The sequence below is a fragment of the Bombus vancouverensis genome, chromosome 4 (genome assembly GCF_051014615.1).
Source record: "Bombus vancouverensis nearcticus chromosome 4, iyBomVanc1_principal, whole genome shotgun sequence".
NCBI classification, from domain to species: domain Eukaryota; kingdom Metazoa; phylum Arthropoda; class Insecta; order Hymenoptera; family Apidae; genus Bombus; species Bombus vancouverensis.
The window spans coordinates 8,814,719-8,835,517 of record NC_134914.1 but is presented as its reverse complement, the minus strand read 5'-3'; the positions used below and the strand labels follow the sequence as shown (position 1 = coordinate 8,835,517).

The 20,799-nt window shown below is 31.2% G+C and overlaps 7 protein-coding genes across 15 annotated transcripts; 4 read left to right on the top strand and 3 right to left on the bottom strand.

Moving 5' to 3' along the window:
- Nucleotides 1-58: 58 nt before the first annotated feature.
- On the top strand, nucleotides 59-2,515 carry mEFTs (elongation factor Ts, mitochondrial). 2 transcript variants are annotated; one of them, XM_033334061.2, is made up of 4 exons: nucleotides 59-215; nucleotides 586-741; nucleotides 796-1,324; nucleotides 1,412-2,515. In XM_033334061.2, the coding sequence occupies exons 2-4, from the start codon at nucleotides 586-588 to the stop codon at nucleotides 1,633-1,635; spliced, it is 909 nt and encodes a 302-aa protein (XP_033189952.1). In that variant the 5' UTR covers nucleotides 59-215; the 3' UTR covers nucleotides 1,636-2,515. The 2 variants fall into 2 exon arrangements, with proteins under 2 accessions (XP_033189952.1, XP_033189953.1); XM_033334062.2 differs by lacking the exon at nucleotides 59-215 and adding an exon at nucleotides 326-446.
- An 829-nt stretch (nucleotides 2,516-3,344) lies between these two features.
- Nucleotides 3,345-9,383, top strand: qua (villin like protein quail). Of its 3 annotated transcripts, none has more exons than XM_033334043.2 (9): nucleotides 3,345-3,692; nucleotides 6,085-6,177; nucleotides 6,355-6,471; nucleotides 6,731-7,071; nucleotides 7,147-7,909; nucleotides 7,995-8,181; nucleotides 8,251-8,502; nucleotides 8,581-8,877; nucleotides 8,955-9,383. In XM_033334043.2, exons 1-9 carry the CDS (start codon nucleotides 3,675-3,677, stop codon nucleotides 9,302-9,304), a joined length of 2,418 nt encoding a protein of 805 aa, XP_033189934.1. In that variant the 5' UTR covers nucleotides 3,345-3,674; the 3' UTR covers nucleotides 9,305-9,383. The 3 variants fall into 3 exon arrangements, with proteins under 3 accessions (XP_033189934.1, XP_076473787.1, XP_033189933.1); XM_076617672.1 differs by lacking the exon at nucleotides 3,345-3,692 and adding an exon at nucleotides 5,008-5,091; XM_033334042.2 differs by lacking the exon at nucleotides 3,345-3,692 and adding an exon at nucleotides 5,282-5,366.
- A 64-nt stretch (nucleotides 9,384-9,447) lies between these two features.
- Nucleotides 9,448-10,849, bottom strand: Prosbeta2 (Proteasome beta2 subunit). Its single transcript, XM_033334066.2, has 4 exons — nucleotides 10,706-10,849; nucleotides 10,307-10,486; nucleotides 9,878-10,193; nucleotides 9,448-9,803 (listed from the first exon to the last, which is right to left on the bottom strand). The coding sequence occupies exons 1-4, from the start codon at nucleotides 10,765-10,767 to the stop codon at nucleotides 9,528-9,530; spliced, it is 834 nt and encodes a 277-aa protein (XP_033189957.1). The 5' UTR covers nucleotides 10,768-10,849; the 3' UTR covers nucleotides 9,448-9,527.
- On the bottom strand, nucleotides 10,706-13,760 carry Cdc6 (Cell division cycle 6). Of its 5 annotated transcripts, none has more exons than XM_076617673.1 (5): nucleotides 13,488-13,760; nucleotides 12,945-13,202; nucleotides 11,916-12,857; nucleotides 11,631-11,836; nucleotides 10,706-11,560 (listed from the first exon to the last, which is right to left on the bottom strand). In XM_076617673.1, the coding sequence occupies exons 1-5, from the start codon at nucleotides 13,609-13,611 to the stop codon at nucleotides 11,327-11,329; spliced, it is 1,764 nt and encodes a 587-aa protein (XP_076473788.1). In that variant the 5' UTR covers nucleotides 13,612-13,760; the 3' UTR covers nucleotides 10,706-11,326. The 5 variants fall into 5 exon arrangements, with proteins under 5 accessions (XP_076473788.1, XP_076473789.1, XP_033189939.1 ...); XM_076617674.1 differs by having other exon boundaries at nucleotides 11,916-12,854; XM_076617675.1 differs by having other exon boundaries at nucleotides 11,350-11,571.
- A 52-nt stretch (nucleotides 13,761-13,812) lies between these two features.
- On the top strand, nucleotides 13,813-15,870 carry RsfS312 (ribosomal silencing factor RsfS-like protein, 312). The gene is made up of 5 exons (XM_033334067.2): nucleotides 13,813-13,953; nucleotides 14,173-14,258; nucleotides 14,515-15,183; nucleotides 15,297-15,557; nucleotides 15,644-15,870. Exons 3-5 carry the CDS (start codon nucleotides 14,754-14,756, stop codon nucleotides 15,847-15,849), a joined length of 897 nt encoding a protein of 298 aa, XP_033189958.2. The 5' UTR covers nucleotides 13,813-13,953; nucleotides 14,173-14,258; nucleotides 14,515-14,753; the 3' UTR covers nucleotides 15,850-15,870.
- A 178-nt stretch (nucleotides 15,871-16,048) lies between these two features.
- On the top strand, nucleotides 16,049-19,056 carry LOC117156747 (uncharacterized). Of its 2 annotated transcripts, none has more exons than XM_076618092.1 (5): nucleotides 16,049-16,451; nucleotides 16,637-17,069; nucleotides 17,145-17,347; nucleotides 17,422-17,558; nucleotides 17,649-19,056. In XM_076618092.1, exons 2-5 carry the CDS (start codon nucleotides 16,705-16,707, stop codon nucleotides 18,528-18,530), a joined length of 1,587 nt encoding a protein of 528 aa, XP_076474207.1. In that variant the 5' UTR covers nucleotides 16,049-16,451; nucleotides 16,637-16,704; the 3' UTR covers nucleotides 18,531-19,056. The 2 variants fall into 2 exon arrangements, with proteins under 2 accessions (XP_076474207.1, XP_033189942.1); XM_033334051.1 differs by having other exon boundaries at nucleotides 16,051-16,451; nucleotides 17,419-17,558.
- Nucleotides 19,057-19,319: 263 nt separating this feature from the next.
- LOC117156751 (uncharacterized) lies at nucleotides 19,320-20,347 on the bottom strand. The gene is made up of 3 exons (XM_033334065.2): nucleotides 19,919-20,347; nucleotides 19,702-19,842; nucleotides 19,320-19,613 (listed from the first exon to the last, which is right to left on the bottom strand). The coding sequence occupies exons 1-3, from the start codon at nucleotides 20,345-20,347 to the stop codon at nucleotides 19,320-19,322; spliced, it is 864 nt and encodes a 287-aa protein (XP_033189956.1).
- Between the last annotated feature and the right edge of the window lie 452 nt (nucleotides 20,348-20,799).

Sequence of the window (20,799 nt, the reverse complement as noted above, 5' to 3'; positions counted from 1 at the left end):
TATACTTAAAATACAACTCCAGATATATCTGTATAGTGAATATATATCTTGAAATTTTAATAAAACGAAATTAGAAATTACATAATGAAATATAATTCAGAAAATTGATGTCTATTGCTACCTTGCGATTGAATTTTGCATCGGCACAGACGGCGCCACTTTCGGACTCAGTTTTAGTAGCTAGACTATATTTTTATCTTTAAGCTGTGTCCACGGTAAGTATATTGCAACATAATATTTTCTCGAAATTAGAAATTCAAAGAATAATATCACTGTATAATACTTTACGGTATAATGCGTTAAAAATCTCTTTCTGTATATTTAATGTCATTAAGTTACGAATAGAACAACTCTTATGGCTGCAATTGACTGTAGTTTCTAGGCAACGAAATTGATCGACTTGTATAGAATTTATAAAAAATTTCGAATGAAAATATTATTTTAAGGTCATTTGATTACAATTGTCATTATATTAAAGTAGAATATGATTCAAAATACAGTTGAAATATTTTTAGGTTAAGTCTCATTAATGTAATATTTTTTCAATCTTTTTTTATGTGAAATAACATAAGTGACATGTTTCAGATGATTCTACGTCAATTTTTTCGTTCAATACATACAAATTATGTACCTTGCTACACATCAAAGAAGACATTGTTAAGCAAATTACGCAAGAAAACTGGATATACATTTGTAAACTGTAAAAAAGCCTTAGAGCTAAGCGACAATGACATAGTAAAAGTAAGTCAAGCATTAAGCTATGTAAGAACATCATTACTTTTTAAAATATTGTAGGCTGAACAATGGTTAAGAGAACAGGCTCAGGCTCAAGGCTGGTCTCAAGCAATAAAATTAAAATCCAGGGAAACTCCTCAAGGATTAATAGCAATGATCATTAATAATAATCATGGAGCTCTTGTAGAAATTAATTGTGAAACAGATTTTGTTGCAAGAAATAAGAAGTTTTATGACCTAACAGAGATCGTACTTGCTGCTGTATTAAAACATGGAATGACAATTGAACAGGATTCATTAATTAAGAAAACTGTGTTATGTGCAGAAGCAATAAATAAATTATATGCAGATGATGGTAAAAGTTTAAGTGATCATTCTGCTTTAACTATTGGACGTGTAGGAGAAAACATTAATATAAGGCGTGCATTATGTATGAGTGTACAACCAAGTGTATATCTATATGGTTGCATACATCCTACTCCTGTAAATCCAGTATCTTCATTATTTGGACGATATGGAGCATTCGTGGTTTTACAATCTGATAAAGAGAAAGAAATTTTGGGAACACAACTTTGTCAGCATATTATTGGTACTTATATTTATCTTTTAGTTAATCTACTATATTATTTCTTTATATATAAGTATAGGTTTGTAGTAATATTTGTTTCAATATTAGGCATGAACCCAACTAAAATTGGCGATGCAAAGGTAGATCAGCCCCTTGATAATGTAGATGACGAACCTGCTATGCTGTATCAAGAATTTTTATTTAATCCTGCTGTATCTATACAGCAGTTATTGCAAAGTGAGCAGACTGAAATCTTAGACTTTGTACGCTTTGAAATGGGTGAGACACTCAAAGACAAACAAGAATTGGATTCTGTAGAAACTTGCGGTTAAAACGATTGGAATTCGTTTAATAGATCTATGTATTTGCATACATTCTGTACATATTTCGAAAAAACCATGATTACGTTTTTAAAAGATAGCATAAACTTATCTATTATTATGATATGAGTAAAATACTTAAATTGTTATATTTTTTTTATTACATATAAATTGCTATAATAGAATCAAAAAGTGACATAAATTATATAGTATGAAAACTAAAGTATTTTATTTACAAAGTTATTCTTCAATGATACATACACTTATCAAAAAGTATAATTGATTTAAATAGCGGCATCAACGATAAAACAGCATTATAAATGCAAAGCGCTTTACATCTAAAATTATAGATGATATTCAGATTATTGCTCTTCTTCGTTTTCTTTATTTACTGAACATATGTTAGATGATTTTAATTTGTTTCTTCTTCGCATGAGCTTTACAGATTTCCAAAGCCACATTCGCGAGTCTTTTTTCCAGTAACGAGCAATATCTTCTGGTGAATGCATGACACCCTAAAATACACAATTTTATAAATGATATATTTTTTGGTGTTATATATCAAAATTTATAAATCATACTTGAAAATTCAAAATATCAGAATGTTGAACAGATTTCTTATAGGGCAACATATCTTTAGCATTTAAACCAAACAATTCTTGGTCAATATCATCGGGTGGTTCAGTTTGCACATCGCTTGTTCGACGAAGCGGTATCGTATCATTTCTGGATTCAATTTCCGCCTCCAGTTCCAAACGTTCAAGTGCCGATGTAAAGCTTCTTGACTCTTTACAATTGCCAAAATTCGCCTATTGGAAAATTTTGAATTTCCATAAAAAAGTAATAACTTATACTACGTCGAAAATAAAGAAATTTTTCAACATTGAACAAATTGTGTAAACCTGTACTCCTTGAGAACAGACATTACATCCTAATGCCACTGACAAACATATATCGCTCATAGTCTTGGACAAAAGATTTCTCTCGTCCCATGCAAAATTTTCAACTACTCACAAAAGAAAAGACGCGATTTAATATTGATGAAACCGAAAGGTTCACAACCTGCGACAAAACAGTCACAAACCGCTTGAATGGTCAGATTCGTCATTTCTCCAATCCATCGGCTTCTTACCGCGTCATATAAAATTGCTATATTATAATTATCATATAAAAAGACTTCAAAAATTTCTCGTATCCGTTAAAATCGACTGACAGGTGCCGATTCCATCTCTGGACGCGCATGGAAAAACAACACCCTTCAGTAACATAATAAATGAGCAGCTTTCAAATTCACACGACTTCAACATGTATATTACGTATTACAATTATATTATATTACAATAGTATTGAATACACTTAGTGTATCCAAGTAATTTTTAGGAAGACCATTGAGTTGCAATAATTTTTCTGAAACACGATCGCATTATAAGTGGAACTGTACGTATATTACATTTTTTAAATATATAATTAATCTATGCTTTTTCAAATTTGTGTGTATTATAGTCTGTACTATTATATTATTTCATTCATTGTTAAAAGAAATATTCGTCTTTTTTTTTTTTAATTTAATTCTCTGTAATAAATAAAAGAGTGTAACAATTACCCTCTTCATCTTCCATGAAACGATACAAGATAATCACGATCGTTACGTTGTCTCCGTTATTCGAACGAAGATAACCAAGAGGAAAAAGAAGAGCACGATAGAGGACCTTCAACATGTCAGAATGACGTTAGAAAGGTACAGAACAGGTGCGCTGAAGCGAGATGTGTATGGCGTAGAGGCGATGCCCGCATCGTTGAAACGTATATCCAACAAGTACCCGTTGGTCACGGCTGGCCGGTCGGGGTTCCGGGCTGACTTCCGGACGAGTCTGCACCGCTACGGTTTCTTTTTAGCCAGGAACGCATGGTATCAGTTGTGTTCACGTACAGTTAGACGGTGTTACCTCGCAGCAAACGCCTCTTCTTCTGCTCCTTCGTGCATATCGCCGCGAATTCGTTCGTATACATTCCTTTAAATGACGTGACGGAAAAACGGAGAAGAAAGAACGATGGATTTCTCTAGACGGGTGAGTCTGCAGAGGAGCGTAACTATGTGAAACCAAAGACGCAAAACTAACCGGGATAAGGAAAAGAACAAAGTTAAACATTCATAAATAAATACATAATTTTATCGTGTTTTATTATATTTTTTAGTCTTGCGTTTTTTCAATTCTTTCATGTGAAATAATGTTTTATAATTCCATAAATTAGCAGCAAAATATTATTACATACCGTATTATTGCTAAAGAAAAAAAGAAAGGGAACGAAGGAAAGAACTTTTTCTGCGCGATAAATTTGGCAAAACAGCGCCAATTTGAACAGCAACAAATTGTGTTGTATCTTATTATCTGTTTTTTGATTTTGTATTTCTGCCAATTCTTTTACACAAAGTAATATTTTATAATTTTAGAAAGTAGCAGCAGAAATATCATTACATACCGTATTACTGCTAAAGGAAAAGAGTTTTTCCCGCACTATAAATCTGGTAAAACAGCGTCAACTTGTACAACAACAATTTTTACTTCCTCGCGAAACGATCGTTCGCGAGAGATTCGGCTATGTACAGGTTGGTGGGCGTGCGGCAAGTGCAGTCACCACTTCCTGCCGCAAATGATCGTCGCGGACGACGCTCGAATAACACGTGTACAGTGTACACACGTACCGTTCGTAACGTACGTGTGTGCGGGCGTGGACATGAATGAACGTGGAGATGCATCTGCATTATCTGCAAAGACAATAGCGTGGCTGTATACGTGCGAACGTTGCACTTTGTATCACCTACACCTATGTACAAGTTAGAGCATTAACGGCAATCGGCGCACACCCGGAGGTAGCAGCGTGTTACCTCATCGCTATTGAAATACATATATTGTAGCAAAACCAGGACAACGCACGATAGATATCTGTGGAAAGCATAGAAATGATTAACAAATCAGTCATAAAAAGTTATTCGTGTCGAAACGAATGTCTATGGATTTAGCTTAGTCCAGTGACAATAACTTCGCAATTTAAGGGATTATCGAAATAACGCGATCCTTTTTTCAGGAAGGTCCAAAATTATCTATTCTTCGTTACCAATTAAGTATCAAATATGAATATTCCCCGCATTCAAACTGTGCCACCGCGTCTAATTGGAAGTTATTTCTGTGGATACAGAAACAATATACATCCGCTTCTCTGTAACACTTATTCTTGCTTACATTCTGCTCCAGTAGAAACACCATCCGCCGTGAAAAGTACACGGCAATTAATTTTTGATAAAAATAATGATTATTTCGCCAGCTATATTTCTTTAGGCCGTTCAATTATGACCGCAAACATAAACATAGAGAGAAACAGACTTACATATAATAGTTGCGTGCACAAACATACATACGCTCGATTACGGATCACCTGCGATTAAGTCCTTCCGAGGACTTCACTACCGTGAGTTCTCATACCCCAGTTTTCTGCCAGCAACCGTTCAGTGCGAGCACTGATCGCGTTTCTCCGTTGCGAAATACAGGCGCGCACACTCGTGTCGTGATTCCGAGTTCGAGATCCGAAACGATCAAACAGGTGCTCGATCAATTTCAAATAGACAAGTAATTCATAAAGGATCGGACGGTCAGTGATCGATAAGAGCGCGAAAAATAAAATCGTGTTTGAAAACGAAGAAACAGTGGCAAATGTCAGAACTATTGGGAAAGATCGAAGAGCCGGTGTGTAATTAAAGATACAGTAAAAATAACGATCTCGATTGAGTGAAGGAAAGCGTGAGGAGAATATACGGGCCGGTATTATTATTACACTAACCTGGACTATGAAAAGTATAAAAGAAAACAGAATATAATGTCTCACGAAAGTGAAACATTCATGAGAATTTTTAATGAATATATTATATGTATTATAAATATCTTGCAACTTCTATATACATCTTCAGATTCGTTTCAAATTTTATCAATATAATCACGATAGTTGTGTCTCGTTGCAGTGCTAATAAAATCCCATAATGTTTCGTATAACGCACATAATATATCCAAAAAGAATTCCCACAAGTGAGAATTCGTGAGCTATTGTATGTTTCAGACTACCAGGAGAAACGAAGGTCAATATAATTTTACCGCGAAAATGACTAAAATTGTAATTTCGCGGATTCATTTTCCATATCGCTTGTTTCTTATTTTTGCTCGATAACGCGTATATGACCAATGACCACATCAATTCGATATCATTACCCATTATAAAATCCTTGAAATTAAAGTTCGCGATAACGTTATTACCGGACTATTTTGCACGTATAAAACAAGATTCATTTGCAAAATTTTTTCAAATAACAAAAGATTGCTTTGTCATATGATAAAAGTTATTTATACAAAATTTACCTACTTAAAAAAGAGTACAGTTTCCTAAAAGTCAAATATCAATTATGTGTCTCAGGACGACAGAACCTGCCGTTCCGATGATTCTAACGGTGAAATCTTTAAGAATGTTCCGAGGAACAGCAGTACATTTCGCATTTGGAAAATCGAGGTACCGTAACAAAATAAAAATGCAACATAATTTATACTCCCCGTTATATTACGATATATGCACGTAGTTTAGATGTATCGCATAGTTTTAGTTAGCTACGCTGCTTTTCGAGAGTTTAAGAAATACAAAGAGTGAAAGTGTGAAGCACTAAATTTTCCTTTAATGTTCGTGCAACAGGGTTTACGAGTTACAGCCGTTACAGGAAGTAATATGGGACATTTCCTCTCGGAGTTGGCATACATTATCTACGCGGTGTCACCGAAAGACGGTCCACTACCTTACCCTGGAATGCCGGTAATTCTTTCTCCTTTAAAGAATAAAGTTGTAACTTAATTAACTATGGAATTAAAGAAATATTATGTACTTTTGAATGTTAAAATAAGTCTTCACTTACACCACTATGATTTTTGATCAACCATATGTAGACTTCGAATGCATTTATGGAAAATTAAAAGATATCCTTTTTTAGTTATGTTTATAAAAATTTGAATTTATATAAACACCCACAGTTTAATTATATGCGTAAACTATATTCTTTATATCGTTTAAACAGGTTAAGGAGATAAAGTCGACTGCGATAGTTCGTGTAATTCATTTCTGGATTGGATCTGCTTGCGATTCAACAATCTCTGGGGCAGCAGCCCTTCGAGCGGCCGAATTAGATTCACAAATATCTGCCACGATTCTATCAAGGGAGGCCCAAGGACGAGAAAGTCCTAGATTTTTAGCCTATTTCCGCCAGCATCTTGTTATTGAAAATTTCCACTTTGAAACACCGTCATGCAAATTGCACAGAGTAACTGGCGTAGCGATCCCTGTCTTGACGGAACTTGAAAAAGTTCATTGGGATCATTTCAGTTCACGGGACGTTATTCTTGTGGACGTTCTATCGCAGTGCGTAGGAAATTGAATTGAATAATCGTTAATCATTCTGTTATAATATATTAATAATAATATAATGGTACATAGGGCTATCGTATTCCTTTGGTTGGGATCGTCAGCAGATCCATTGCACAAACGACACGCTGCCAGTATCTTGGAAGTGAGAAAAGAAAATAACAATGGTCGTATCATCATCATCGATGATGGTTACGAACAGACACTACCGGAGGGAGATAGACAACTGTTCGCCAGTATTTTAAATCCTTCCACAAGAGTGGTCAAGCCGGATCGCCTTTACCGAGTCAATATGCCAAGCCCAGTCAAACTGTATAGATGTAACGAACAATCCGGTAAATATAAGGTCGCTGAACTGAAATCTGGACCGATTCTCCGAGCTGATCTCACATCCGAAGCCGTTTACCTAATCGATCGTGGTGAGGCTGGTGTTTGGGCTTGGGTCGGGCGTAATGTGAACGCCCGAGAAAAATTGGAAGCGATTCGTAACGCACGAGGATTTGTAAAAAAGAAAAATTATAGTAATGGTGTATTAGTGGAAAGAGCGCTGGAATCTTGTGAACCAACGGAGATGAAGGCTCTTATTAGAGGGTGGGAACCGGCGAAGACAAGACCGCTTACTCTACCACCGAATTTTGATCCTGACTATATGAATGAAAGACCTAAAATGGCTACTGGGTGCCAACTAGTTGACGATGGATCCGGTCAAAGAACTCTTTGGAGAGTAACCCATAAAGAAGGAATGATTCAAGTGGATGACAAAGGAATATACTACGCAGAAGCTTGTTACGTAATGTGCTACAAATATGGACAAGGACGTAGGAGTAGAACAATCGTACGTTGAAAATGTAATTTCGATTGTTAAATTAACAATAACTATTACTAATTATTATTAAATTTGAAATAACGTGACATCACAGATTTATTGTTGGGAAGGAGTCCATTCTATAAACGCGGATCGAGAAGCCGCTTTAGAAGCAGCTTGTCATTTGTCAGAAGATACCTCTGGCCAGTTAGTAAAAGCATGTCAAGGCAGAGAACCACCTCATTTGTTGCAGATTTACGACGGAAAATTGAAAATACTAGCTGGAAGGCATCGCGATTCTCGTAAGCAGTAAGATAAATTATTTATTATGTTTATTTAATTAAATTCTTAATGAGATGTTTGTTTCGTAGCTCCGGAAAAGTATCTCGTTAGAGTTTTCGGATCTACTCCATACACGTCGAAAGCAGTTGAACGGCCTTTGAGATCATCCAGCAGCCTCGATTCTAGTGGAGTTTTTATTCTATTTTCTAATTCACCTGTAGTATGGTGTGGTGGAAGAAGTACTGGTGACGCTAGACAAGCATCTAGACGACTTGCGCCCAGAAATGCACCTCTGATAACTGAAAATAACGAAGATGACGATTTTTGGAGAGAACTCGGAGGTTGACGAAAGATAATAAGAATTATAATATGAACTTAACATTAGATTATAACAGTGAACTTTAAATTTAATCTTTAAGGTAAAGGTACTTACGGCACAGAAGTTATTGACGACGGAGAAGAACTTGAAAAACATCTATACCAATGCTTGACGGACAATGAAATGTTTGTTGGCGAAGAAGTTCTTGGATTTGGTCAAAACAGTCTCCTTCCAGAAGCTATTTGGTTATTAGATGCAGGAAATGTGATATGGATCTGGATTGGAAAGTCTTCTATTCCTAAATCGTTGAAGGAGTGTGTACATGATGCAATGATATTTTTATTCACTCACCCAGCTGGCCGAGATCGAAACACAACGATTTCTATAATTAAACAGGGTATTGTAAATTATTTATTTACGAAAAACAAAAATACCAAAAGACCTTGAAGTAAAATAATTTTATCATCTTTTTAGGTATGGAACCTTCAACGTTCATTGGATTATTCGATAATTGGAATTACAATTTACTGAGAGAATACAAATCGTTTGAAACATTTTGCACACTTCTGCAAGATAAAGAATTTCTACCGAAAATACAAACGTTATCGAGATCATTGAGTGACTTCGATAATTATGTAAAGTATCCTCTTTCTGTCTTAAAAGGTGATCCGGAAAATTTACCATCCGGTGTTGACGTTGTCCGTAAAGAAATGCATCTTACTTTCGATAATTTCATTGCGATTTTTAAAATGGAACCAGACGAATTTGTAAAACTTCCTGCTTGGAAAAGACAAAGACTAAAACAATCGGCGGGACTTTTTTAAAACATTGTGCTTTAATAATACTATTTTGTACCATAGTGATTACAGTACTAAAATAAAATAAAATCATGTTATATATTTATATTTTAATGTTTGGAATTAAATTTATTAATTGGAAAGAATATTGAATTTTATAAATTTAAGCGTTATGAAAGAGAGATTAAGGCTTTGTTTATTACAAATTCACATATATATCCAAATGTAAAGTAAAACTGTTTGATACATTTTATGATGAAGTATCCATTGGCTCTGTATTAAGCCTATGCACAGTTTCCCCTTCAATGATTATAGGATGAACCGTTTTGTTAAGCACAGCGGTAGTACCACGTTTATATCGGTACGATATATTGCGCTGTCCTTTAACATTAGCAACATCATAAGGGCGTAAATAATCAACAGAACCTTTACGTATGACACATAAATCTACGTTAGAACCAGAAGCTAGATCATTAAATATACCAGCGCGAATGGCATCTGCAACCAATTCTTTAGCCTGCTCTTCCTACAAAAATTTAAAAATGAAATATGTGATTGTACAAAATATAATAAAATAAGTAAAAATATTTAAATTCTTACCGTCATATCAGGTTTCCATCTACTTTCAAATACAGCCATTGCAGCTAATGATCCTGTACCCATACTAGTATAAATGTGACGATCTGAAGATCCATGAGGATGAATACAATATAAGTGTGGTCCATCCAAATCAACGCCTCCTAATATTAAAGCTGCTCCAATATTTCCTTGATAACGGAATAATAATTGTTTAATCATAGCATTTGCAGTACAAACTGGCACTATGCGGTTAGTATTTAAACGATGTAACTCCAACTGACTGGATATCATTTGAGTTGTCATTTCAGTATCAGCAGCAGTTCCAGCACCACAACAACTTAAAAATAATTATTAAATTATTCTATTAATTATTCTTAAATTAGAATATTAGTTAATATTATATTGCTTTGAATAATTACTAATGAAATTAATTTTTTTTTAAATACTCACTATATATTTTCAGTAAGATAATGAATCTTACTACAATTTTTATCAGCAACTATGGTATTTTCTGTTGATCTTGTATCACCACCAAGAACCACTCCATCTTTATAAACAACACCAGCAATTGTTGTTCCTGTTTTAACAGCTTTAGGTGCTTGGAATCCTTTCTTTACCAAAAAATTGTTTCTGAAAAAAATATACACTGAAATAAATTCTACAGTTCTTTATGTATTTTATAAATTCATAAGAAAAGTTTATTAGGAAAAATCAATAATATTACGAAATGACACAGCAATATTAACTTGTAATAGGTTATGCAGCATGATACATTACTTTTCACTTTTATGATTGTTTGTACTGATATACATATAAAGATGTTTTTAATTTTAAAATAATTACCATTACCTTTGACAAAGATCAAAAGAAAATCCAGGAGCAGGAATTTCAGGCACAAGTACCGAAGACATGATTCAAAAGTTGTAACTTATAACTCTGTGAAAAGAGACGCAGTAATGAACGAAAAGCATTTCACAAATGTCACCATTTACCAGTAGATGGCAGCTTTGTGTGGAATAACCACAAAAATAGTTAACTTTTAACTTATTTTTACCTTAAATAATGTATGAACCAACTTAACTTACCTTTTTCTTATATGCAAATGGGCCAAAATAATAATAAATACAATTAAAAATATGTTATATTTATTAAAAGTCAAATATAACAAAATGCTCAAGAAATAAAATTTGAAACAAAAATATGTATTGCTTGGTTTCAAAAATTTAAAAATACCGCTACGGTACACACTAAAAATCACATAAATTTCTCTTTTCACATCAACTTGTATACAATATATGAAACATTAAATGCGTTCATTGTGATATAAAAAAATAATATAAAACATGAAATAATTTATACAGCTTATTCTAAAGTGGTTCTCTCAAATTATTAAAAAGATGCTATATACTTTTTAATATTTACAAAATGATATGAAATTTAATAAATTATGAAAATTTCTTTAAATAACATCTATAAACAAGTTATATCGTTAATGATTTCTGCCATCATATTCCTGTCTTGCAAAGCTGCATCTAACTCTTCTTGATCCCATTCCAAATTTATTTTTGTCAAACGAGCTGCTTTTTTTCTTGTTAACTTTAAAATACCTCTAGTTTCTATCAATGAACATAGACTATAAAATTCAGAAGCATCGACAGCATGGATATTTCGTTTCTTGCAAACCTTTTTGTACACTTCATGTAACTAAAACAGAACTATATTTATATACATTGAAATTTTTTATTAAACAGTTGTTTTTTTATTGTACACTTACTTTCCCAACTGTCACATCTTTGTTTCGTCCTTTGTTTAGGATAAGTAACAAAGAACACAATAGTAATTTTTGTTGTAATGGAAATGTACTTTCCTCCTTTTCAATATTTTGAGATCCACCATAAATACCATTTAATACAGTGATGACTTCTTTTAGATCCACTGGCTGGTCCACTGCAGATTGTTGCTTTTTAGGTATATTTATTTCTGTAAAAAAGAATGAATTTATTTTATTTAGAAAATAGCAATGTTTTTTCTTACTTTTATTTTGCTCTATAACACATACCATTATTATTGGAAGGTTGTAAAACTTGTGCTAATTTATGAGATTCAGCAAGTTCTATTACTCTTCTACTGATATCCAATGCTCTTCTAATATCACCAGAAATGGCAGCAACTTTTCCAGATAACATTTGTATTGCAGTTTTAGTAAACAAGTCAGACACATTTGCTTCACTTAATCTTTCAGATATTATATTACATATTTCTTGTTTTGTATATGGCGAAAAATGCATCAACTTTGGTTTCAATTCACATCTAGCTTGTAATCTAGGCAATATCCTATCTGTTAAATCTAAAGCATTAGCAATTCCAACTAAAATCAGTTTCGAATTGTGTATTGATGGCCATTCAAAGACAGAATATAAAACAGATTGCTTTTTACTTTCTAATTGATCTATTTCATCTAAAATTAATAGCAACATTTTATGATTAGAGCCTAAATATTTTTCAATAACTCCTTTACTGTATTTTCCAGATTTTCGTTCAGTTAAAATGGGTGGTAATCCTAACTTCTGTATAATTTTTTCATAAATTGTAGCAGCAGATTTCATAGTTGTGCAATTAACATAGATTACTTTAAATTTTGATTTGAACTCAGTCTTTAATATAAGCTTTGAAAGACATGCAGTTTTTCCAGTTCCAGGTGGTCCTGATACATATAAGGATCCTGATGTTTCATTTTTTAAATGCTCTTCCATGAATTCTTGTAGCTCTTGTAATTCATTTTCTCTACCAGGTAAGGTATCAGGTACTGAGCTGTGCAAAGCTTTACGAGCATTGCGATATCTTTCTGTTCCAAATAATCTTTTAGGAGCCAGTTTTTCCTCCTTAGTTGGAGAAGGTTCCAAATTTAATTTATCAAAAAGAGTAGAAGGTGTGGTTGGAGATGTTAATGGAAATGATTTATCTATCCTTCTCTGTTTTGGAGGTGTAGAACCATGATCTTCTAAAAAAGATATATAAAACCATTTGTATCATTCTATACAAAAATATATATTCATTAAAAATGTATAAATTCATTTATTACACATACCATCAGATTCAGTTGAATTCTGCATACGTTGAGGAGTTTTTACACTTATAGCATTATCACTGACTTTGGTATTTTCTACATCTGAGTCTGAGTCTGATTCACTACTACTTAAAGTAATAATCTTCTTCACAGATGGTGTATATTTATGAGAAGAATCTCTCGCAGTTGCATTACTAAAATCTTCTTTCATTACATTATTTTTAGTTCCATAAAATGAACATTTCTTTGTTATTTTGAATGGAATTGTCATTTGAACACCTGTCATTTTTTTATTAATTAAATTACACAATTAATAAATTAACATACACAATTTTCGAACACAAAAATTTGATTCTTTCTGTAGAAATAATGTGTCTAATATAAACTGTTTGATATCTGTTTCCTATTGCTTTTTAACCTACAATTTTTTGGAAAAGCCAAAAAGTCACTGAACAATTTTCCCAAAGTTCGAATAAAATTACACATTCATTAATGTTATTTCAATTTACAAATTAAATGTTCTAATTAATTACATATACTTCCTTAATAACACGTTCCAATTACCTATGTGCCGCGCTATAAGTGCCGTACTCCGAGACTTCCCGCGGGAAAAAGCTTTAAACGCGGGAAACCGAAGGCATGTAAAAAGGAAATGGAAGAATATCAATTCCCGCGTAAAAACAAACATCCGAAAAATATAAGATATTATTTTAAGATAGTACACAATAGAAAATATACAGATACAAATCAACACTAATAAATATGATATTACTTATATTATACAAATTGATTTAAACAAGTCGTTTTAATATAATGTGTATAAAATACGGGTACATAAAATTAATTAGCCCTCTAGGGGTAAACATAAGAACTAGAGAGACTAAAATTTCCAGGATCAGAATATCAGAAGAAGCGAGCTATTCTCTTCCATACTGGCATTAAAACGTGCACGAGGTTGAGGGTCCGACTAACACAATCGAGATATTCTAGACTAATCTAGAAATCTCATATTCAGAAAATGAGAGCGAAGGTAATAGGATATTAATATTTCTTATTAATTTCAATATTTTTGATGATAAGTTTGCTATTACATATTTTTTGAATCCTAAAATATATATTTCTTCAATTGTTGCTGCACTGCATGGTTATTTGACATATTTCCTAACATTCGAATCACAAAAGCAATAGGTTAAGTTATCAAAAAACATAAAAATACAAGAAAAGTAAATAGGAAATTTTTCATTTTTAGTGGCGAAAAAAGAGGATGCGTAGGCTAAAACGTAAAAGGAGGAAAATGCGTGCGAGGTCTAAATAAATTTTATATCTATAACCTCTGTAAGTATATAGCGTATTATAATATATATTTAACATTCTTTTTTGTTACAAAAAGATATTAAAACAGTAATATATATTGATAAATATGGTATATAAAAGATTTATTTGAAAAGAAATTTAAGAAGCAATTTTCCAAACATTTGGTCATGTTTGTAATATATAAGTTCTACTTATAAAAATAATTTTATATGTACAAATCTTAACACAAGTCTTAAAAAAAAAGGCACTTATTAGCTTTATAAAATTTTTGTTTCAGCTGTAAGAGTAACATTATCAACCAGGTCAACTTTAAAAAATTGTATCGATTTCAACTTTCACAATTAACTTCTCCTATGCAGAGAGTTCATTTTATTACCATGCACGTGACTTATACAATTTAATAAATTGATCGTTTAAATTACTTGGAACCTTGTTTTCTTAACCTTAACCTCCATAATATAAAATTAAAAAATATATTATACAATTATAATATGAGTTGATATAAAAGTAGAAAATATGTTATACAATTATAATGATTTAATAGTGATAGCGATCAAATGGAATAACTGGCGTTTACGTTATTCAAATAAACTTAACCTCGCTGTATATGTGCAGAACAACATGCAAACTGTACTAACAAGTCTATTACGAACAAAAATACAATTTTATAAATATTTAAAACCTCGTACAAATGTAGTAACATATTCTCAATTAAGACAAATTACGATGTTTCCAAATAACAATCAAAAACAATTTAATGACGATGAAAATATTGAAAACGAGTCACATAACCTAGTCGGTTCGCTTAGTACAACTCATAAAGTTTTTGAAGATGAAAATGCAGAAATTATTTTTGATGTCAGTGAAAAACAAGAAATGATTAATTTAGAAGATTTAAGAATTGAGGAAGAACCTCACGATCCTTATGAAGGAATAAATTTAAAACGTGAGTAGTAATGAAACTTATTTATATACTATTATACAAACTTTTTGCTATTTGCTAAGGACAATTATTAATAATGTTCTTTAATACAAGATATCAATACAATCATTTTTCAGGTGGCGTAAACGGTGTGTTTGAAATAGAAGATCTTATATCATTATTACAAAAAAGTAATGCCAAAAATATCTTTGTTACTTCTGTACCCTCTGAATTACAATATGTTGATTACGTAGTTATAGTAACAGGTAGATCAAAGAAGCATATGCAGTCACTTGCTAATTTTATCCGGAAAGTGTATAAATTAAAAAAGAACAAAACAGATTTCTTGCCAAAAATTGAAGGAGAAGATTCAAAAGATTGGCTTGCTTTAGATTTAGGTAATTTTCTTATTGTGTTGGGATTTACTATATCTTTACTATATCTTTATAATAATCGAATTACTATATATTCTTCTTGTTCTTAGGAAATATTGTATTGCATATTTTTTCAAGTTTTGCTAGATCATTATATGATTTAGAAACATTGTGGTCAGTTGGGCCTGATTATGACGATAAAAGTAGAGGTTCTACTGACGAAGACATTATGGAACAATATAATACGTTTTTATCTGATTTAGAACCAATTGAGAATAATGATGATGATAAAAAGAGTGAAATGTATAGACAATAAATATAAAAGTTATCTAAATGATATATGTTATTTTTTATGCACTAAGATATGATCCTTATTAAATAAATCCCATACAAAAAGTAAAATAAAATTCTAAAACATAATTCTCATGCAATAGTTTTTGAAAAGCATGTGTATAAGCTACCAATCATCCTCCCTTCCCTTCCCCTCTTTCATTCCGCTCTTCGTGCTCTATTTATGCTTTCTGAAGCAATTCTCCATTTGCAATAAGCGTCCATATCTGAAGGCGCTTTATCGCAGATCAACAAAATGAAATCTTATCGAATTATCAGCTCTATTTCATACGCTGACTAATAATTACAATATAGACGCATTTGCGCGAATAAATTTTGTGTTGGTACATGTAATATTAAACCGCGTGTATCAACAGAACGCGATTAGAATAATAGTCTGTCCCACCTAACGGGTATCATCGGCATTTTTATACCATTTATAACATATAACATAAAAAATAATTTTTATAATAATAGAAAACATTACATCTGGTTCTTTAGTAAAAAATTTATGTAACTAAATCCATGGAAGAGAATATTCTTTCTCCCATATGAAAGTGCAATTAATTTTCAACAGTACTTATATAGGTAATGTATATACATTTTCAATTATTGTAAATCGTTTAATTAAAAAAATGTATCATTATTTGCACATTGTTAATTATCATGAATTTCAACTCATATATTATATATATTCTTATGTGATAAATTAAAAATAGTTTAAGGTATCTTTAATTTTATGGCTTATTTTATCATACAATTCTTTATTTCAGATAATCATATGATTATTTTAAAGGAAGAAAAATATGAAAAAATAGAAAAATTTATCTAATCACAAAAAATGACAAACAATTTAGATTCAGTTTGTGAAAAAAAGTCCACCCGTTTCTTGCAAATTCCTTTAAAGTCAACTGAACAGATTTATTTAATTTTCTTGATTCCAACATTAATCAGCTGTTTTGTATATATAATTCATTTTTCTGCTGATTTAGTAGTTGCTATACAGCATTTCAAAGAAAATAACTTAGTATGGGGTTGTTGTACTATTTGTTTTATGTATGCACCAGCAATTGCATACTTTATGTTAACTGTTTCAAGACCAGATTGGTGGATGTCAAATGATGATAAATTAACAAAGGGAATGTTTTGTTGGTTCTGTCTCCAACTTTGTCAACTGATAGGTTTTGTTTTTTTTTCTCTTTATAGGTATTAATATTTTCTACTCAAAATAACTAATAGTCCCATTCATTTATATTAATATAATATCTAATTATTTTTTAGGTATGCAGGTCTTATAGTACTATCTATTGAAGCTATTATTTTAAGTGGAAAAGAAAGAACTGAGACTTTAAACATAGCAGCTGCTCCTGCAGCTATAGAATTATATTTCTTTTTACAAGCATGGTTTCAAGCAGTTCCTCAAGCTCTCTTTCAAACACATTTACTCTTTCGTGAATCATCATTTCATCAGACTCATCAATCTGGTATTTTATTCTACGATTTGCAGTATAATTTAAATAAAATTATAAATACCAAATTAAGATTATTTTTATAGCAGTTGTAAAGGTGCTTTCTATTACTATATCCATTGTAATACTTGCCATTCAGACTACCTCATTTCAAAGATTTGAAAGTCAACGTATTAATGGTAGGAAACTACCATGGGCAATGTGGTTAAAGAAATATTGCATTCAGGTATCTTAATATTAAAAATTACATGGTTACCTACAACATGGGAAAATAATTTCTCCTTTTAAAGTATTTATTTAATTTATATAATTATAGGAACTTTGTGATTTTGAAGAAGGCACACCTTTAAAATTATCTGATAAAAAAGAAAATAACCCTATAGATAATTCCTTAGAACAACCAGAATCTGTAAAAGTTCAACACGAAGATAAGGAGCAATGTGATTCTCACATTTCTTTAGATCGTCAAGTATCTGTGACACCTCCTTTACCACCTAAAAATGTATATATTACACCACCTCCAACTCCTTTACGTGGAATTACTACAGTTACACCTTTACCTATACCAGATGTACCAGCTCCACCAAGACCAGATTCAATATGTATAGTTCCAAAAAATGCAGAATCTGAGCAATTATTTACTAAGGTGGTATCTATTGCAGAAAGAAAGAACAATACCATACAAGATTTAAAAGTTCCACAACGAAGATATTCAGCAAAAGGTTTAGAAGAAGATGATCCTGTAGGAAAATTTTTGAGTTTTTTATGGTGGTTCTTTTTCATTCTAGCACGTATACTTACCATTGCCATATTCTACGAATTTTACCCACTTTACTTATCCATTGTGCTTGGTATACATTATGGTATTATGTTAATATATCTTTTTTATTATACGCAATATTATGACATTATTACTTTTTTTCTTAATTTATGGCTAGGATTAGTGTACATAGTTAGTTTAATTGAATATAGAATTAAATTTAAGTATGCAGATAAGTGGGTATTGCCATATTATATTTTTGTATTAATGCAAAATACGTTTTTAACATTATCTTGGTATTTTTATGCAGATTGGGATGGGTTTTGGTATTCTTATATATTTTTGGTCATTCTTGGAAGTATGACACTATGCGTTTTATCAACTATAATTTATTGTGCTTTGCTTAAACCAAAGAAACGTAGGATATATACCAGCTGACAAATGGATAAAATTGTCTCATGGTAAAATATTCATTGAAACGTGATTTCGCAAATGCTTTAATTTTTATATATTACTTGAACATGAGGTTGTTTTATATTTATACAAATCATTTACAAAATAGATATACTAGAAAACTATTATTAACGAATAGGACAATGGAGTAGCTGATGCAATTAAAATTTATAGTTACAATGTTTAAATCTAAACTGAGAAACTGAGGACTGATATTGATAGTTACATAATGTGAAAAATGTATTTATCATACATGATTATAAATTAGGTAGCTATGTTTATGAAACATTCATAAGAAAATCCGTCTAAAAACATTTACATATAGTTACTAGATACAGCAGCATTTCTCCTTATCTACGAATTTTATATCTGTATAGTAATATTTACATTGCACATTTATATATAGAGATACTTATGTGAATACTTATAAGTGTTAAAATATGTATATCTCTTACTCTGTGTTTCTCTCATCTTTAAAGATGTATATTAAATTTAAATACTTATCATTTCATTACTATCTCCTTATTATCGCGATTTTAACTAAAAAATATTTGTGTAAAATATTTTTTACACATTGTTTCATATTGACTGCCAAATCTTAGCAGAAAACCACTTTGAGATTATTAATATTAAAGTGGTACGTATTAAGATAACATTAATAAAGAAATACTAATAAGTTTAATTTGATAAAAAATATATGCTCCCTTATACATCCATTCATTTATAACTATATTATCTACTTGCACACATTCCTTAGTCTATAACATGTTTTTCCTATACATGTATATTAGAGTCTTTATGAAGATTTCCTAATTGTGCTTCAAATAAAATATCATTTAATAATTTTTCAGCTATAATTCTTTGGTCTAATTTCATACTTCTAAGTTTTGCTGCAATATTTCGTCCAATTGCATCAAACTCATCTCCCATTACAAATGAATTATTATGTGATATTTTTAAAAGATCAGAACATTCAGCTTCATCTATCTTACGTCTACGAATTACTGGACTTTCAGACCATTCATTAGACTGATCATAAGCTTCCTCACTTTCTGGTTGCCATACATCCTAAATAAATATAACTTTTTAAATTTCTGCAAAATTTTAATTTTAATTTTTTGTCATATAAGATTAAGCTCGTGAACAATGTGCTTACTGTTTTGTAACATTTCCTATATCCTCCTCTTGTTCTTATTATTTCTTGACATTTAGCTGCTGATAAATCAATATATATCATTGCAGGTTTTCTTTGATTAGCTTTAGATTTAATTTTATCAACCATAAAAGGATGTAATCTCTGTAGAACACTTAGATTAATGAATACAAAACAATTATATTAAAGTGCAAGAATTCTGAAAATAAATAAATCTTACTTTAATATGACTTAAAAAATTTCCAGTAGATCTCAAATTTCCATTTAAATGTCTTTGACATTGTACACATTGAACTGTTATATTACTGTCTTCTACTCTAATTACTGTAAAATATTCTCCATCGAGTATAGCTGGTATTCTAATTGGAGTAAGAGTCATGCTTTGTTGAATATTGGATTGTATATGTGAAATTTGATTAGGTTGATCTTGTTGATGTTGCACTTCTGAATCATGTTGTTGCTGATGTAAATTTGAATTTTCATGATTTTCTTGATTCTCTATCTCAATTGTTTGAGAAGATGTCTGATCACTGACTGTTTCAGATATTTCTTGCTGTTGATTTGCAGGATCGATCATACATGTATCAAAACTTTCAATCTTTGTTTCATACCTTTGCGTAGGAAATGTATCCATGATCTTACAATGCATGCAAAATTTATTCTAATAGAAGAGTACGTTAAATAAAAAGCTCAACAATTTATATAAATTGTACATGAATAACTCTTTAAATATCTGAAAAAAAAATAGAGGAACATGATTTTTACTAACAGTGAAGCAAAATACTATTATTTATCTTGCTTTCTTATTGAATTTCAGATAAGCTGTTAGATAAGAATGTTACATACATAACACATCTAGATCAGATAATAGATGAGAGAATGTAATACATACAATCTCTAATGAAATTTCAATGTCTACCTACCACCAACCTTAAAAAATGTAGCTATATTGATATAATATGTAAATTCCTTTTTATGTACTACAAAATATCGTCGTAACAACGAAATATTCGTCGCATTTCTTGAAGTATTATTAATATATAGCTGTTTGAGTTAAATAAAGTGTGCTATCTTTGAAGCTATAGCAAGGCATGCATATGT

Coding starts and splice junctions, on each gene's coding strand:
- qua (XM_033334042.2), top strand. CDS start 5,334: ATGTCAGAACTATTGGGAAAGATCGAAGAGCCG. Junction 6,178..6,354: donor TTCGCATTTGGAAAATCGAG/GTACCGTAACAA, acceptor TTCGTGCAACAG/GGTTTACGAGTTACAGCCGT. Junction 8,182..8,250: donor TGGAAGGCATCGCGATTCTC/GTAAGCAGTAAG, acceptor TTTGTTTCGTAG/CTCCGGAAAAGTATCTCGTT.
- LOC117156747 (XM_033334051.1), top strand. CDS start 16,705: ATGACAAACAATTTAGATTCAGTTTGTGAAAAAAAGTCCACCCGTTTC. Junction 17,070..17,144: donor GTTTTTTTTTCTCTTTATAG/GTATTAATATTT, acceptor ATTATTTTTTAG/GTATGCAGGTCTTATAGTAC. Junction 17,559..17,648: donor TAAAGAAATATTGCATTCAG/GTATCTTAATAT, acceptor ATATAATTATAG/GAACTTTGTGATTTTGAAGA.
- Prosbeta2 (XM_033334066.2), bottom strand. CDS start 10,767: ATGTCTTCGGTACTTGTGCCTGAAATTCCTGCTCCTGGATTTTCTTTT. Junction 10,487..10,705: donor TCTTTTGATCTTTGTCAAAG/GTAATGGTAATT, acceptor TATTTTTTTCAG/AAACAATTTTTTGGTAAAGA. Junction 10,194..10,306: donor TATCTTACTGAAAATATATA/GTGAGTATTTAA, acceptor ATTATTTTTAAG/TTGTTGTGGTGCTGGAACTG.
- Cdc6 (XM_076617673.1), bottom strand. CDS start 13,611: ATGTTTGTTTTTACGCGGGAATTGATATTCTTCCATTTCCTTTTTACA. Junction 13,203..13,487: donor ACTTATAGCGCGGCACATAG/GTAATTGGAACG, acceptor AAAAAATGACAG/GTGTTCAAATGACAATTCCA. Junction 12,858..12,944: donor GAATTCAACTGAATCTGATG/GTATGTGTAATA, acceptor TATCTTTTTTAG/AAGATCATGGTTCTACACCT.
- mEFTs (XM_033334061.2), top strand. CDS start 586: ATGATTCTACGTCAATTTTTTCGTTCAATACATACAAATTATGTACCT. Junction 742..795: donor GCGACAATGACATAGTAAAA/GTAAGTCAAGCA, acceptor AAAATATTGTAG/GCTGAACAATGGTTAAGAGA. Junction 1,325..1,411: donor ACTTTGTCAGCATATTATTG/GTACTTATATTT, acceptor TTTCAATATTAG/GCATGAACCCAACTAAAATT.
- LOC117156751 (XM_033334065.2), bottom strand. CDS start 20,347: ATGCATTGTAAGATCATGGATACATTTCCTACGCAAAGGTATGAAACA. Junction 19,843..19,918: donor ATTTTTTAAGTCATATTAAA/GTAAGATTTATT, acceptor AGTGTTCTACAG/AGATTACATCCTTTTATGGT. Junction 19,614..19,701: donor ATAGGAAATGTTACAAAACA/GTAAGCACATTG, acceptor ATATTTATTTAG/GATGTATGGCAACCAGAAAG.
- RsfS312 (XM_033334067.2), top strand. CDS start 14,754: ATGTTATACAATTATAATGATTTAATAGTGATAGCGATCAAATGGAAT. Junction 15,184..15,296: donor TGAAGGAATAAATTTAAAAC/GTGAGTAGTAAT, acceptor ATCATTTTTCAG/GTGGCGTAAACGGTGTGTTT. Junction 15,558..15,643: donor TTGGCTTGCTTTAGATTTAG/GTAATTTTCTTA, acceptor TCTTGTTCTTAG/GAAATATTGTATTGCATATT.